This window comes from Megascapheus bottae, chromosome 12 (assembly GCF_031878675.1).
Source record: "Megascapheus bottae isolate mThoBot1 chromosome 12, mThoBot2.hap1, whole genome shotgun sequence".
Taxonomy (NCBI): domain Eukaryota; kingdom Metazoa; phylum Chordata; class Mammalia; order Rodentia; family Geomyidae; genus Megascapheus; species Megascapheus bottae.
The window spans coordinates 45,428,308-45,446,420 of NC_143520.1; the positions used below are offsets into that span (position 1 = coordinate 45,428,308).

An 18,113-nucleotide genomic window follows, 5' to 3' on the forward strand; every position below is an offset into this window, starting at 1 on the left:
ATGAATGTAAAGCATAGATTAACTGTGTGCAGTAGCTAACACCTGTAATCCTAGCTACTCAGGAGGCTGAGATCTGAGGTTCGCGGTTCAAATCCAGCTTGGGCACTAAAGTCTGTGAGACTCTTATCTCCAGTTAACCAGTAGAAAACTGGAAGTGGTACTATGGCTCAAGGGTAGCGTGGTAGCCTGGGGCTGAAGAGCTCAGGCACAGTGTCCAGGCCCAGAGTTCAAGTCTCATAATGGACCAAAACCAAAAAATAAAAAGCATAGGTTATAATATTCCTTTTGCTGACTGTTAATGGTAGTTACACAATATTTCGTATCTTTTACTTTCATCAATTAATATTTCTGATAATTCTTGGCAAAGACATGAATGTCATGATATCATTCAATATGAATCCTATGGCTTCATTGCTATTATCTATTGAAATTATTCAGTATGTTAACTTGTATATAAAGTATATTGTAAGATACATGTCATGAATGGCTCTTGTAAAAATGCTTCCTAATATACTTAATATTTATTTTGAATGTCATAATATGGACCATAAAATTGAGTCATAAATGTCATAATGAATTGCATTTATGTTATATATGTATGCATATATGCATGCATGCATGCATGTATATTTTATGCATCCATGTGTGTGTGTGTGTGTGTGTGTGTGTGTGTCTGTGGGTGTGTGTGTCTGTGGGTGTGTGTGTGTATGTGTGTTGCTGGCCCTGACCTCACCTCCTGGGAACTACCACTGAGATTTGAGTTTTGTTTTCAAGGCTAGTACTCTACCATTTGAACTACTGCTGCATCTGGCTTTTTAGTAGTTAATTGGAGATAAATGCATCATGGTCTTTCCATCTTGGGCTGGCTTTAAACCAAGATTCTCACTTCTCAGCTTCTTGCGTAGCTAATTTACAGGCATGAGCTACTAGGATCCAACTCAATCTTTCACATTTTAATGAGTTATATATTTCTAAAAATATGTTAAAAGGGAATATGAAGCCAGGCACCAGAGGATCACATCTATAATACTAGTTCCTCATGGTGCTGAGATCGGACAAACTCATTCTAAAGCTATCCTAAGGAGCCTGAGTGTAGTCTAGTGGTAAGTGCTTGATTGGTTAGCATGTACAAAGCCCTGGTTCAATTCCTTGGCATATGTACACAGAAAACGCCAGAAATGTTGCTACGGCTACCCTTGAGAAAGCTCATGCAGTGTCTCTAGGCCCTGATTTCAAGCCCCAAGACAATCAAGGAAAACCAAAAAAGCTAGAGTGGTAAATAAAGTCTGTGAGACTCTAATCTCCAATTAACCACCATAAAACTGGAAGTGAATCTATAGCTCAACTGGTAGATGCTATCCTTGAACCAAAAGAAGTTCAAGGACAGTGCCTAGACACTAAATTCAAGCCCCAGAAACAGTATATAAAGAGAAAGAGAGAGAGAGAGAGACAGACAGAGAGAGAGAGAGAGAGAGAGAGAGAGAGAGAGAGAGAGAGAGAGAGAGACAGAGACAGAGACAGAGACAGAGACAGAGACACAAAGGATAATATGAACTGCTATTTCATCCCATATGACTTGAAAAATTTAATTGAGATTCTAGATATAGTATTTTCTACCCTGGTTATCATATTGCCTGGGTGTTGTCCCTGAGCTCTTCAGCCCAAGGCTGAAGCACCTTTGAGCCAAGCACCACTTCCCATTTTCTAGAGGTTAATTGGAGATAAGACTCTCAGGTCCTTTTGTGCCCGGACTGGCTTTGAATCTTGATCCTCATTTATCAGCCCCTTGAGTAGCTAGGATTACAGGTGTGAGCCACCACGCTTGGCAAGACTTAATTATTTAGGAAAGTTTTCTGAACTCACATATGCCTCAGTTCATTTAATTGTGACATTTTTCCAATACCAGCCTTCTGTCTACAGTTACCAATGTTTATTTTTATTATTATCCAATAAATGAATAAAAACATACTCATAGCACAGTAAGCTACATTTAAAATTTTTCAGTTAATATAGCTATGGGTTTTGTTGAAAATTTGGTTTCTGGAGTCCAGATAAAAGACAAGAAAAGAATTAGAAAAAATATAGCAACCATCCCCAGTAAAGATCATCACAATGCTTTTCTTAGGTGAGAACACAAGGTTAAGGTTTACGTGTAATTAGCATCCATTCTCTGTGTGTGTGTGTGGGGGGGGTGTATGTGTGTGTGTATGTGCTGGTCCTGGAGCTTGAACTCAAGGCTGGGGCACAATTCCTGAGATTTGGTGGTCAAGGTTAATGCCCTACCACTTGAGCCAAAACACCACTTCTATAGCGTCCATTCTTATATTATAAATCTACTGGAATCCCTGATACTTACCCCATGTGATATATGTCTCAGTGTTCTTCAAAATCACCATGTTGAACTGAACTTTATCCAGAAAAAAAAGAAAGCTAAAATTGTTGTCAAAATTGTTTCTTGCTCAATTTTTAGGGGACAGGTTTTTATTCTATTTTTATGTAAAATGCTTCCATATTCTTTTTTTTTTTTTTTTTTTGCCAGTCCTGGGCTTGAGCTCATGGCCTGAGCACGGTCCTTGGACTTTCTCAAGGCTAGAGCTCTACCACTTTAGCTTCAGCACCACTTCCAGCTTTTTTTTCTATGTATGTGGTACCCAGGAATCGAACCTGGGTCTTCGTGCATGCTAGGCAAGCACTCTACCACTAGGCCAAACTCCCGGCCCCATGCTTCCATACTCTTTAAGTATAATATTTTGTTTTATTGTGTCTGAAGAAGATCCATTACATAAGTGGTTTCCACTAGTGACACACACAGGAAGAAGATGGTAGAATCTCCTAGTCTTGGCATGTTTATAAATTGTGTCAAGATACCACTGAACTGTGAATGATTTAGGTGTGACCCTCTCTGAATACCAAGGAAATGAGTAAACTTTATCCTAGCTCTGTGATGCTATCATTATTCAAAACAAATCAAAGGAAGAATCTTCTACTCACTTCCCTTTTCAACTCCTCATCCATTGCATTTGAAATTCTCTTAAATGGAAATTGGCTAAAGGATAAGAATTAATGTAGTAAGACTTTGACAGCAGAGGTGATTAGGAGATTGGAGCTTCTTCTCATTTTACTGCACAATTTCTGTCTGGGTAGTGTCCCTGAGGCCCTTTTCTATTGCTTCCATTCTGATGTTTTAATGTGCTGTCTAAGATGTTTATCCGGAGGTTAATTTTGTGGGATAATACTAACAGTCCATGTTTGAGTTTTAGAACTGGCTCATTAATATCCATGCTGTTTAGTGTCTCAACCTGTATACTGATAAGCTTTTATTTTTGGCTACTGGTTATAATATAAATATAAATTGATATGAAAAACTGGATTTTGCTGTTTTTTAAAAAAATTTCCATTGTTCTCATGATAGTTGTTATACAATTTTGCATGTGGGTAAGGAGGCAATTCTGGCTTTAATTCAGAAAAAGAGAAAAATGGGATAAAATTTCCTTCAAGCAAAGAAAAATTCATTTGTTACACAATATTTTATTATGAGAAAGGATAATGCATTAGAATAGGATGACACAGGGAACAGAGTAGGCAGGAGGAGGTGGAGAAAAGATTCAGTGTCATTAATGCATAAAAGCAAATTTGGAGATGAAGGAAGAAAAACAATAAAACACTATATGACATGGATCTTTTAAAAAATATCATAAAAAGCACAAAATCATTGATCAAGAAAAATCATTAAACAAAAAGTTCAGGTGCATTTCATGTGAGGATCAACAATTTTAATCAATATTAAATGGCTTAAAATAAACAGAATTGGTCCAATGTAAGAATGGCGAAAATTTTTTTTTATTTTTTTCTCTCTAAAATATAGATGCACCTGAGTAGAAAATAACATGGAATCTTGGCCATTTGAAAGGAAATGGGAATCACTGAGTCCACTTCTCTAGGAGCTTTTAAAGTACTTTCTGCACATGTGTAGTAGACTTTTCAAAGTGGCAGGCTTCCACTCAGTAGATACATGTTGAACAACTCTGAAAAAGGGAGAGCCATCATGATACAGTTTTTTTTTCTGTTTCTTTGGGTACAGTTACTGCGAAGTAAATAATTTCAATCAGCAATTAATCATGTGAGTAATTGGCATTCACTATTATAGATAAAATTCTGTAATAGTTTTTAAATGAGAAAAGAGATATTATGGTTGTATGTATTTGTGCAAATAGCAGGGAATCGCAAGAACACCTTTTTCAACCAAAATCCACTTTCAGGAAGAACTGTATTCTTGAAGGAAATAATATGGAGTTGGCTGGAAAGACTCACATTTGGCTAGCTCATTTTCTATGTGAGTCTAGCTAAGAGATTATGTACAAAGCATTAGCCAAAAAAAAATCATATTAAACACTTATCATGGTTAGACACTTTACAAGGACACATATGCTCTTATCTAATGTCATACTCCACATCAAATGTAAGAAAAGTTATAAAGCAATTTGTCTAAAATAACAGGGACTGAATTAGTTTTGTTGCCATTAATCACATTATCCTTTACCTAGGTAAATATAATTGCTCAAGTGATTGTAGCAGACTCGTCGTAATACTAGAACAAAAAAATCTTACTCTTAATTCAGTTTCCTTTTGATTTGAATATATTTTGGGAACTTGAGCAAACATGTGATCTGAGAAAAACTCTAATTCATTTTTGGTACATATGGTATGCCTTTAGGTCATATAGAGGTATTTGTTATTTAAAACTTTTGTTTGGATAATAGTCTGTTATTTATGTTCTACTATATGACTGTATCATATTATGAACTCTTCATTCATACTGACACATTCAGTGCTAAAATTATTGAAGTGATGAAACTCTGCTTTCAACACTTAACATCTAAGAAGAATGTAGACTCATTTTGTTTGGTTGATTATGTTAGAAAAAAGACATGATTGATATTGTTGTAACTTACTGCTGATTAAAACCGATGGAAGTTTTGTGTTACCACAAATACCAACAAATTTGTTCCTTACAAATTCAACCATGAAACGCCTTCTTTACTATGGCTCCCCAGATATTTCCGAGACTAGGGAAAACACTTTGGTGTTGTAGAAGGAAGATATAAATGATATTCAGAGTAAAAAATAAAAACAAGGAATGAAATCTACTGGAGCTCAGAGGTCCTCCCAACATATTTCCTATTTGTTATATAATATCTTCCTTGTAATCATCATACCAGTAAATGTATTGGTTACTCCAAAATCCCTGAATTAGTATTAATTGTTTGACTTTATTTTCTAGTCCAGTTATTGTTCCAACACTTTGTGAATAAAGAGTCTCCAATATACTTCTGCAAAATGCCGAACCTCCTCCTTTAATGTAAACACTTAGTTTTAACATATCTGTTCTTGAAATACCTCATCTTCAAATAGTTACACAAAAACATGACAGAACAACCAACCAATTAGATAAATGTTTTAAAGAACCATGCATCATAATATACTTATTCCACATTGTAATCTAATATGAAAATCTTTGAAATACAAAGTTAGAACTAAAATGCTAATTTACAGTGGCAAATAAAGGAGAATATTATATTTTTATACTTAACTATTTCTAGGAAATTCATTATATGAGTATAAAGCAAAGACTATAGGTCTTTGTTTTGAGATATTTGTAAACATTTACCAATTATAATTTAGAAACATGTACAGTTCAAGCTATGTTTTAAAATATTTTGCATGCTATTTAATAACATAATTATTAATATTTGGCTAAACTTCTAGCTCTCAAAATAATTGTGTACAATGGAGTGAGTTTTATTTAGATATAGAAGACCATGTCTTTTTAATACACCAATTATTTTATATCACCTCAGCATTACTGCTGACAGGGTTAAAGGCTGGGTAATCTTGTCTTATGAGCTACTGACTGTCCTCTAATTAATTGAAAGGGCTGGTTGACTGCACATTTTATATACTTATGAGGCTTTAGATATAATTGGGAGCCTTCTCAACACAATACTTCACACAGCGTACTGTGTTTTAACCAGGGATATTGTCCAGTTTAATTTCTGCATAGTGATCCAAAATTCTTTATGTAATTTGCACTTTTGAACTGTAAAGAAAGATACTCAACATAAGCCATTTTGATTTCAAATAGAAGAACAGAAATGTTCCTATAGTACTTTTTAGAGTTCTATCTGAAAATGATCTTGCACATTATATTTCATGAATTATTTTCATATGCATTCTGTCACTTATTGCTTAAGAAAATTTCTTTGAGTGTATATTATTATACATATGTAACATGAGAAAATGTCTGACACAATTTGCTTAAGGGTAAACATTTGTTTTGGCCACTGTATAGAGGATTCATCTATGGTTTCTTGGCTCCTTGTTTCTAGGCACATAATAAGACTGTATAACATGGTGCTCAGAGTCTGTGACAAAAAGAGAGACTGCATCTCATGGTAGTCAGGAGGCAGAAACAAGCAGTTTATATCACAGTAGACTTTAAACATACTAGGGCTATAAACAGGAAGGGAAAAACCATTACACCATACATTCCCTGAGACCTTCACTTTCAGTGACTTACTACATTTATCCAGTTCCCATCTTCCTAAATTCTACCATCTCTCAAGAGTTAAATCAGACTTCAAAATTACCAGTGGAATATACAAACCATTAGATAAGATACATAATAATCAAATTATCGTCAGAAAATCTCTGACAGATACACTCAAAGGGATATTTTGCTAATCTTCTAGCCATTTCTTAATTTTATGAAGTTAACACTGAAGATTAACTATCAGAGAGGAAAACAGCTGAGAATGTTATCATTACTGAAGAAGACACAGGGACTTAGGCATGTGGTATCTTGTCTCGTGTTCAGAGTGTAGTTGAGATTCTGCCTCTAGTATTTTTAGAGCTTAGTATTAAATGTTGAGCTTGATCTTTGTAATCTTGTTGGACCATAATATTTGAAGTAATTCCCCAAGTTCGAAAGAAGAGTCGCTTTATATAAACTGAAGTGTTTTGAGGTCTTCTATTTCAAGCTTTGCCCGAGTCTTTTGTTTCCCTGAAAAATTCTAGTTTATCAAATATTGGTTGTGTCCTGCATGTGCCAAAAAATGTGATAAACATAATGATACATTTTAAATGTCAGACAATTTAGATGAGTATCTCCTGGGGAGCTAAATATAAGACAGAGTTCATTCTCAATGGACCACTTAAAAATTCTTCACATAGAAAGGAACTATTTGCCAAGTATCTACTAGGGAGTTAGGCTGCAAGTTTTAAAACAAATGACATAAAAAATAATAAAGGTAAAAATATAAACACTTTGGAAAATATAAGGTGAAATTCAGGAAAAGTTGGAGTTACAAAAAGAATTTAATCAAGTAATTGAATTAATTTATTTTTCCATTTCAAATATTTTTACTTAAGTTGTACAAAGGAGTTGACATTCACTAAAGTAGTATAGGAATACAGTATATCCTGATCACTGTCACCCTATTAAACATTCTCACCCATACTTCCCAGCCTGCCCCCTTCCCTTTGTATATCTTAACTTTGTTATGTATTTAATTTTTTACCTTTAAACATAGTTTATTTATATTTTTCTTTATTGGTTTTGTTATGAGCATTGTAACTGGCATCTTAATGTCTCTCAACTGTTAATTAAATTTTGGTAATATAAATGATATAGCAAGACTCAAATGCTTAAAACTGAGATGACGTTTGTATTCGTTTATTAGGTATACATAACTAAACATTTCTGACTGCTGTATTTGGTTTTGGTTTTGTTGGTTTGTTTGTTGGTGGGTGATGGGGCTTGAGCTCAAGGCTTGAGCACTGTCCCTGACCTCCTTTGTTCAAGGCTAATGTTATACCACTTTGACCCACACCTCTACTTGATTTTCTGGAGGTTAACTGAAGTTAGAGTCTCAGAGATTTTTCTACTCATTTTGACTTTGAAACACGATCCTCAGGTTTCAGTCTCTGGAGCAGCTATGATCACAAGTATGAACCACCAGTGCCCAAATCTAACAAGATATTTTAAAGAAGAGAATTTATACTTTCTGCACAGTTTTAGAAATTGGAACCTCAGAATCTTGGTTCCTGCCCACTGTTTTTGGATACATCTTTCTGCCTCTTCATATGTCAGCCCCCTGAGCAAGAGAACCCTAAATCTCTTTGATTTCTTTTCTCACAAGGTGCAAATGTCAGATTGGATCACAGCCCATAGCCTAAGTGTGCCTCACTTACCTTTAAAAATCTCTATATCTAAATATGGTCTCACTTGAAGTACTGGAGATAAGGGATTCAACATAAAAATTTGAGGGAGATGCACTACTCAACTTGTCTAATTATTCAATAAGTTCTAGTTGTTTAATGCTGTGCCCTACACTTTCTCCTTTGAGTTAATAGTTCCTTAAAATCCTACATGTGCACTGTTCCATTTCTTTGTGAGATACTGATGGTTGAGGCTTGTAATTCTAACAATTCAAGAGTCTGAGATCTGAGAACCTTGACTCCAAGCCAACCTGAACAAGAAAGTTTGTGAGGCTCTTCATTTCCAATTGACTGCCAAAAAAAAAAATCTTGAAATGTATCTTTGGCTCAAGTGGTAAAATAGCAGCTAGCCTCAGAGAAAATGTAAGGGACAGCACCCAGTCTTCCAGTTTAAATTCCAGAACTTGCACAAACTCACAGCCTCAAACTATCACTTACTCAACACAATCTTGTCAATGAAAGCTGTATGTCACTTCAAAGCAAAGTCTTGAAGGCAGAGAGTTGGTATCTTTCCCTTTAAAGGTGAGTATGGTAAGAATTTCCTATATGAAGCACTTTTCATTATGTATTTTTGAAATAGGGTAGTATGTTTTTCAAATTCATCTGGATTAATTGAATTACTTTATCATTTGTGTTATTTCATGAGAATTTCCTTATTTGGCATTCAAATAAAAAGTAAAATAATAAGCATCATTTTAATCTGATGTCTTTGAATTGTACTACCATTTCCCTCTGGAGAATGGAGAAACTATAAAATTCATTCTTGATAATATGAATGTCCTTTACCATCAGCTTATATATTTTCCTATTTATGTTACTCTTCTCTCTTTCTTTCTTTGCTAACAGTTTCATTGCTGAAAGAGAATTTTTCTCATTGTTTGCTTACCTTTTCAGCAAATTCTATCATAAAATAAAACTTTCAGGAAATAATGCAAGAAGTAATTCTTTATGATTCACCGTTCTTTAAGGTTGTGCATGTCCTATTATTTATCAAGTCTCCACAATTGTATCTTCTGCCTATTAGACCCTTCAGCCCTTGTAAATCACCTGCGAAACATTTCTAATGCACATTTGAAGACATCCAACAAAACTTAGCTTGCTGTTCTGATAGTCATTCTTTAGCATTACTTGTGGAAAGTGCCACATATTTGCATTTTCCACATTGAAAAATGTGTTAGAATAATCTCTGTTGTACAGTTATCTTTATATTTTTAGTTCACCTATGGGGATTGTTATTACAATTTTATCAAGGAAAATGACATTTTTACCTCCAGATTTACTTGAAAAATGTTCAAATAATGCAATTACCAGGATTTCTCACAACTAGTGATAATGTTCTATACTATATTTGAATGTTGAAACTTCTGCAAAATTGTTGCTTGCTCTGGTTTTGACCCCTTCGTTGGCATTTTCAGGGATGAGGAGCCAGGAGGCCAGCTGGTCACAGATAAGTTCCATATTGATTGGGATTCCGTCCTTGTCGACACAGATAATGTCATTGTGGCAAGATTTGATGGAAGAGGAAGTGGATTCCAGGGCCTGAAAATTTTACAAGAAATTCATAGAAGATTAGGTTCAGTAGAAGTAAAGGATCAAATAGCTGCTGTAAAGTAAGTGGGTGAAGCTGTAAAGTATTGTAATGACAGAATATAGGTAACTGATTTATACTAATAACTGACATAAATATTTCTGGATTATTGGTTTGGCAAGTTTCTAGGTTAAGGATATAGCTCTATTTTCTTTGAAGTCTGTATCTTCCTTGATGATATATTAAAAGAAAGGCAATCTGGAATAAGAGTTTATCTTGCGGGCCGGGAGTTTGGCCTAGTGGTTAAAGTGCTTGCTTAGCATGCATGAAGACCCGGGTTTGATTCCTTGGTACCACATACATAGAAAAAGCCAGAAGTGGTGCTGAGGCTCAAGCGGTAGAGCTCTAGCCTTGAGAAAGTCCAAGGACATTGCTCAGGCCCTGAGCTCAAGCCCAGGACTGGCAAAAAAAAAGAGTTTATTTTGCATTTATGAAGATGAGCAAATATATGACAACATCTTTGTCGTTTTTTCCAGTCCTGGGGCTTGAACTCAGGGCCTCGACTCTGTCCCTGAGCCTCTCTGATCAGGGCTATCACTCTTACCACTTGAGCCACAGCACCACTTCTAGCTTTTTCTGTTTATATGGTACTGAGGAATAGAACCCAGGGCTTCATGAATGCTATGAAAGCACTCAACCCTACGCCATATTCCCAGCCCCCTGACTATTTTGTTTGTACTCCCTGCAACATAAACCTATAACAATCTATAATATTGTTACTTCCATAGACCTAATTCTAACTCTTATAGTGAGTATTTTTACTTTTGCAGCATTAAAAATTGTTAAAATATTGTAAAAATATGAGTGTAGATTCTGTACACTATATTAAAATCAGCAAAAACATGCATGTTAACCCAGTCTGCCTGGAAACCAGTCAATTCAAATTTATAGCAATCTCTCATATGATATTAAATCACTAGACCATCACTTTGAATAGTAAGATTTTATAATATACTATCTTGCATAATTAGAGTTATAATCAGCAGAGCATAAATTTACATGTATATTTGACTCAATAAACATAATTTTAATTTTTTTGTTGTTGCAGATATTTACTGAAACAGCCATATGTTGACTCCAAAAGATTAAGCATTTTTGGAAAGGTAAATAATTGAAATACTACTCATGGAAATACGTGTTGCATATATTTTGTACATGAGTGTGTGGGTAATTATGTTCTTCATTATATTTCAATTTCTGCATTATTTTTTAGAAAAATATCATAATAATATCATTCATTTAGCAGCTATTTTTTGAGCACCTAACTAAGACCTGGTATTAGATAATCAACAGCAGAAATGTCCCTAATTCCATAAAGCTTACCTTTTACAGAAGGGCATTAGATACGATAAAATAAATGAAAAATGTGCTTGTAAATAGAGAAGAATCATAATGAAACAACAAGAATGATGTGTAAATGACTACTATAGAGCTAATTGATAAAGAGATCACAGAAAACTGAAGTAATAGATGATGAAGTCAAGAAAGACCAATCTAATGAGGATATGTTTATGCAATATCTAAGCAGTAAATGGAACATGGACAGCCCAGTCTCTAGTTACTGCATATCCTTCACAGAATGACAACAAATACCACATCCTTAAAAAAAGCACACACACACACACATGCTCACATTGATTAAGGTATGTTATCCACTGGGGAGAATTCCAAAATTGATTTATAGTTTAACAAAATGAAAACCAAAAAGTTAAAATGTGTGATTAGAGTGCAGGGAAGGTCAATGAAATGGCAGAAAAATGGAGAGAGGAAGGATGGCTAAATAGGTAAATATGGTAGTGATATTCCATGTATACATGTAAGAATACAACCAGCTAAATTGGGGTGATGGGTGGGTTGGGAGGGCTGCGAGAGAATTTTGGTGGAAATGAAAATGATTAGGGTGCAAATTTACTCTTAATTCATAATGCCAAAGTGAACCCCCTTTGTACAGCTACTTTAACATAGTAAAAAGAAAAGATGAAAAAGAGGGGCTGGAGTTTAAGAAGATGGCCTATATGCAGTTATTTTGATTGGGCTGTCTGTAAGTAAAAATTATGTGAAAATCAATATTATTTTCCCATCAGGAAAACAGACCTTGCATAGAACATTGGGGAGTATGTGGTTTCTGACACATGCAATGAGGTAACAGGACTATTCAACTATTTTAGTTTAAAGAATAACTCATATCTTTCTGAGTGGGGGGAACACATATTTTCTGTTCATATAATAACTATTTATATAATAAATTGGATATCCATACCATAAAATAACTGCTAATTTCACCGGGCCATAAATCTTAGTGGTGTGATTGGCAAAGGCATTATGTTTCAGCTTCACACATCTACACTGTTTTCATTATATTCTATTTTTGTTGACAGTAGCACTCTGTGGATCAGTAGCAATATTTTATGTAGTTTTTTCGATATTAATGAAAACCTAAAAGAGACCCCATTGGTAATGGCAAATCCATTTTTGAAAAAGGAAAATGTTAAAGAGCTGATTATTCCAGTGAAATGGAAACTCTGCATACAAAGGCTTGTAGTGTTATCCTGTCTCATGCTAAGACATTGTGCTAGGTGAAATGCACTAGGCAAAGATGGGAGGATATGGTAGGATTCCATTGATTCATTGGAACTATCTACAATCCTATGATTCATGGACACAGACAGTAGAATGGCTGTTGCAAGTGTTTGAGAAATCAAGAAAAGAAAAAGTTTACAAGGAGTTTCCAGTCTCAGATTTGCACAATAAAACAGTTATGAATCTCTATCTAAAAAGAATATAAAAGTAGATTAGAAACTTTTGAACCATGCAGTTAAGGGGGAGGATTGTCAAGAATCCAGAAAAAATGAGGGTTAGGAGAGGACTGGGTGAGAACGTTGAAAGGGGTGGCATTGGTCAAGATATATTGTATTCATAAACTGCTTTGTTAAATAGCAACTCCTTTGTACAACTTCTGAAGGATAAGAACATAAAATAAAAGTGATTGACAAAGCAAAACAAAAAGCAATGTGTTTTTATCACTCACAAGTAAATTTTCCCTGGTCCTACTCATGAATGGTCTGGACATGTTAAAGTTTACAAATGATTCAAAACCTTACAAAAGATTACTAGACACAGAAAGAAATAGTACCAAATGAGGTATACACACATTTGTAGAGATTGAAGAAATACTTACCAGATTATGCATGTCTTATATAAAAGAGGAATACAAAGTATATGGTGAAGAATAAGAAATTGGGAGAAGAAAACTTTCATGCACATGTACACTGTGAGAAGAGAGAAATTACTGCAGAACAAGTAATAAAAATGATTGTAATTGCAGGATGATTGACAATAAGTAGAGGAAACAGTATAGAGTTTAGAAAGTCTTTTACATCAACTGAAACATTTATATATCAGCCCATACTCATAATGAAAAGTAAACATGAAGTTTAGAAGTTCATGTTAGCCCCAATGATCACATTGGGTAAATGAGTGTTAGTACCATTGGCTCTAGTGACTTAAACAGGAGCTTCATGTAGAATACAAAGGGAATTTATATTCATTTCAATTAAACAAATAAACATGCACATTTGTGAACATATTATGAATTATGACTTGACTTTCTGAGCATATAAAGGAACATCATTGACATTAAGATTTAGGAAACCAAATGTTCTCTGTTGGCTCAGAGCCTGTAACTAACTGCTCAGGAGGCTGTGATCTGAGCATCCTATTTAATGCCAGACCTAACAGGAAACTCTGTGGGACTCTTATCTCCATCTCCAATTAATTACCAAAAACTGAAAGTTGACTCTAATTGTACAGAATTATTGCCAAACTACCTGCCTATTCTTGATTAAAACAAAAACAAAAACAAAAACAAACTCAGGGACAGTGCTCTGACCCTGAGTTCAAGCCCCAAGAGCAGGACACACACACACACACACACACACACACACACACACACACACACACACCACACCACAAAGAAACAATGTTCTTGTTGTTGTGGGGCAATGTGTACAGCATGTGCACATGTGTGTCTGTGTGTCTGTGTGTGTATGTATGTTCTTTTTTCTTGTAGTAAGCATGTTTTGTTCAATTGTCAACTTGAATTATGTTATGTCGCTAAAATAGGTATGTGAATAAGGTTTTCTGTAATAGTTGATAATGTAACAGCATCCAGGATTATTGATTTCTTCCTGGGAAGTTTTAAATGATATATAAATTTATTTAGCCATTAAAGGATTTACATGATTCATCTGTTTCTTCTAATCTAAAACTACTAGTATTTTCAAAATAATTTTTCATTTTATCTAGTCTTTCAGAATATTTGCAGAGTAGTAACTGTAGCACTCACAGGAACCATGAAATTTTATTTCCCAAGGAGTCTCCCACCATTCTGCCTTTACTATCACATTCTGCTCCTTGAAGCAGACATTCTCTCTTTAATCATCTTGCTCTTTGTCTTGTCTCCTGCCCATCTCTTGCTTCCTCTTTTACAAGGAACTATACATTGACTTAATGGTTCTTTTCTTAATTTTCTGCTTCACTTATGTGTATTCTTTTCACTTTTCTTTTCCTACTTTTAAATAAATTTTCTTCTTTAGTTATTAAGTTAAAACCCAAGCTATTTCTCTTAACATTGTTCATTTCAAATATAAGTATTTCATACATATTATAGTCATTAAAACTAAACCATCCCTCCCTCCCTCATTCTCTTCCTCCCTGTCTCCCTTCCTCCTTCCTTCCTTCTTTCTTTTTTACTCCCTGTCTCTCTGTCTGTGTCTCTCTCTTTCTTTCTGTCTCTCTGTCTCTGTCTGTCTGTCTGTATGTCTCTTTTCTGGTAATGACTAGTGGCTCTTTCTCTCAAGGCTTGTGTTCTACCACTTGAGTGACAGCTCAACTTCTAAATTTTAGATGACTATTCTGCCAAAGCAGACTTTGAACCTCAATCTTATAATTTCAGTCTTCGGTATAGCTAAGTTTAGAAGTATGAGCAACTGGCACTCAGTATATATATATTTTTTATTTTATTTTATTGTCAGAATGATGTATACAGGGATCACAGTTACATTCATTAAATTCATTACTTATTGAACACTGTTGCCCCTTCCCATGTTTTTCTTCCATTTTCCCTCCTCCCACATCTCCCAAGTTGTTAAGTTCATTTCTAGCCTATTTTCTTGTGAATATCACTATTACATTGGCTCACTCTTTGTCCTTTGTCTCATCATTTTGTTTTTCCTCTTCCCTTCACTGAATCAAATAAACACATAAACGACTATACACTACACCAGGTAACAAATTCAGATACAGCAACAAACAACAGGGAATAACTGATAAGGGGGGGAATAAAGAGATAATTTCACATGGTATATTAAAAAAAGAAATAATCACAAATATAAACCTCTTATTTCCATATCCTGGAGTTCATTAACTGGTTTATATTATACAAGAAGAGTAAGTTGCATGTCTGATCTCTGATCTCTGATACTGTTGTTGTTTTTGATGTTGTTGCTGTTTTTGGTACCAAACCTGGGGCTTCAGCTCAAGGTCTAGATGCTGTCCCTGAGCTTTGTACTCAAGGATAGTGCTCTTCTGCTGGAGCCAAAGCTCCAGTTCTGGATTTTCTGGAAGTTAATTGGAGATAAGAGTCTCAAGGATATTCTTGCTTAAGCTAGCTTCAGAACATGATCAAATCAGCTGCCTGAATAGCTAGGCTTATAGGCAGGGGCCCCCAGCATCCAGCTGTTATTATGTATATATATATATATATATATATATATATTTTTTTTTTTTTGCCGGTCCTGGGCTTGAGCTCAGGGCCTGAGCACTGTCATTGGACTTTCTCAAGGCTAGAGCTCTACCACTTGAGCCTCAGCACCACTTCCGGCTTTTTTCTATGTATGTGGTACTGAGGAATCGAACCCAGGTCTTCATGCATGCTAGGCAAGCACTTTAACCACTAGGCCAAACTCCCAGCCCCTATTATATTATTATTGCTACATATGTGTCTGTTTAATAAAATTTTTATCAAGATGTTCCAATAATAAATTTTATAAATGTTGTATTTTTTATTTTGGTTTATTTTTTTTCTTTACTGAGGACAAGGTGTGTTGAAATATACCAGTGTAATTCTAATTATTCAATTTTTTTATTATGTGACTACTTCCCAGTTTTATTAATTCCCTTCAAGCTCTGAATTTTTCATTTTGAAAAATTAGAATTTTTTATTTTGCAAACCCAATTTAGTGCCTTTTATGCTAGTAATTATGGTTTTCAACATTAACCCTGTCTGTGCATGTAAGTTACCAGAAGAGCTTCTGCTTAGTGTATATGAGGCCTGGAATGCCAATGCTTAACAAACCAAAAGTAAAGAAAAGCAAAGCAGAATAAAATATTGGTATTCATTCTTTTTTTTTTTTTTTTTTGCCAGTCCTAGGCTTGAGCTCAGGGCCTCAGCGCTGCCCTTGGGCTTTCTACTTCTCTTTTTTTTATATATATTTTTTATTGTAATTAATAAAAGGGTTACATGATATTTTCCAGATAGAATGTGCGTTAATTCACATACATTGATACCCTTTCACATGTCTTGGTACCCATTACCCTCCCCCCACCCCCCACCCGTCTTCGTTTTCCCCCCTTCCCTATCAAATTTCAAATAACCAAATACAAATAAATTCAATATATCAGATATCTAAGTGAGATACTGTAACAATATAGATACCCAAGGGACAGCAAAGGAGATGAGATATAGTACATTAAGGACAACAATCATTCGTTATGTGGCTTTTGTTTCAATATCCTGGAGGTCTTTTCAATTAGCTTCATACTATATGGCCTTATGTATCAAGATTTTGCTCTATTACAGATCTCTGCTAGTAGAGCCCAAGGTTTCTACTGATTTTGACAAATGAGGGAAACCATTGAGCCTAAGTTCCTTTGAGTCTGGCTTCCTTCACTTAATATGATTTTCTAAGTCTTTCCATTTCCTAACAAATGGGGCAATGTCATTCTTTATGACAGCAGCATAGAATTCCATTGTGTACAAATACCACATCTTGTTGATCCACTCATCAACTGAGGGACATCTAGGTTGGTTCCATATCTTTGCTATGGTGAATAGTGCTACAATGAACATTGTTGTGCTAGTGGATTTAGTATGCCCTAGTTTCTGGATGGTTGGGTAAATGCCAAGTAGTGGAATTGCTGGGTCATAGGGGAGTTCTATGTTTAGCCTTTTGAGGCACTGCCACACTGCTTTCCATAGTGGTTGAACGAGTTTGCACTCCCACCAACAGTGTAGTAGTGATCCCTCCTGGCCACATCCCCTCCAGCATCTTTTATTATTCGTTTTCCTGATCCTGGCCATTCTAACTGGAGTGAGGTGGAATTTTATAGTTGTTTTGATTTGCATTTCTTTTATGACCAGAGATGTTGAGCATTTCTTCATGTGTCTGTAGGCCGTTTTTGTTTCTTCTTCAGAGAAGACTCTCTTTAACTCTTTGGCCCATTTTTTAATGGGATGGTTGTTACTTTGGAGATTAGTTTTGGAGTGATTCATTCAATTTTTTGAGTTGTTCATATATTTTAGATATGAGGCCTTTGTCTGTTGTTTGGTTGGTGAAGATCTTCTCCCACTCTGTAGGCTTCCTAATTAATTTACTAGCTATGTCCTTTGCCATACAAAAGCTCTGCAGTTTAATGCAGTCCGACTTATCCAGCCTTTCTCTGATTTGTTGTGATTCTTGGTCCTTATTAAGAAAGTTTCGACCTGTGCCAAGAAGGTCTAGTGGATCTCCTATTCCTTCCTGTAAAGTTTTCAGTGTGTCAGCTTTTACCTCGAGGTCTTTGATCCAGTTGGAGTTAATTCTAGTGCAGGGTGACAAAGAAGGTTCCAACTTTAGTTTTCTGCAGGTGCTTAACTAGATCTGCCAGCACCACTTGTTGAAGAGGCTGTCTTTCTTCCATTCTACTTTTTTGGCTCCCTTGTCAAAGATTAGGTGGCCATAGGTCTGTGGTTTAATATCTGGGTCCTCAGTTCTATTCCATTGGTCTTCAGGCCTGTTCTTGTGCCAGTACCAAGCTGTTTTGATAATTATAGCTCTGTAATAGAGTCTAAAGTTTGGAATTGAAATTCCTCCAGCGCTGTTCTTTCTGCTAAGAAGTGTTTTTGCTATACAGGGTCTTTTATTATTCCATATGAAATTTTTAATTGCCTCTTCTATTTCTTTAAAGAATGCCTTTGGGATATTGATGG

General features: G+C 35.2%; 1 protein-coding gene across 2 annotated transcripts in view; it reads left to right on the top strand.

Moving 5' to 3' along the window:
• Dpp10 (dipeptidyl peptidase like 10) overlaps nt 1-18,113 on the top strand; it is a 636,241-nt gene that overhangs the window by 597,949 nt on the left and 20,179 nt on the right. For both annotated transcript variants that reach the window (XM_090342925.1, XM_090342926.1), the window contains exons 20-21: nt 9,693-9,887; nt 10,914-10,968. In XM_090342925.1, the coding sequence (XP_090199051.1) occupies nt 9,693-9,887; nt 10,914-10,968 (250 nt within the window). The remainder of the gene's footprint in view (nt 1-9,692; nt 9,888-10,913; nt 10,969-18,113) is intronic.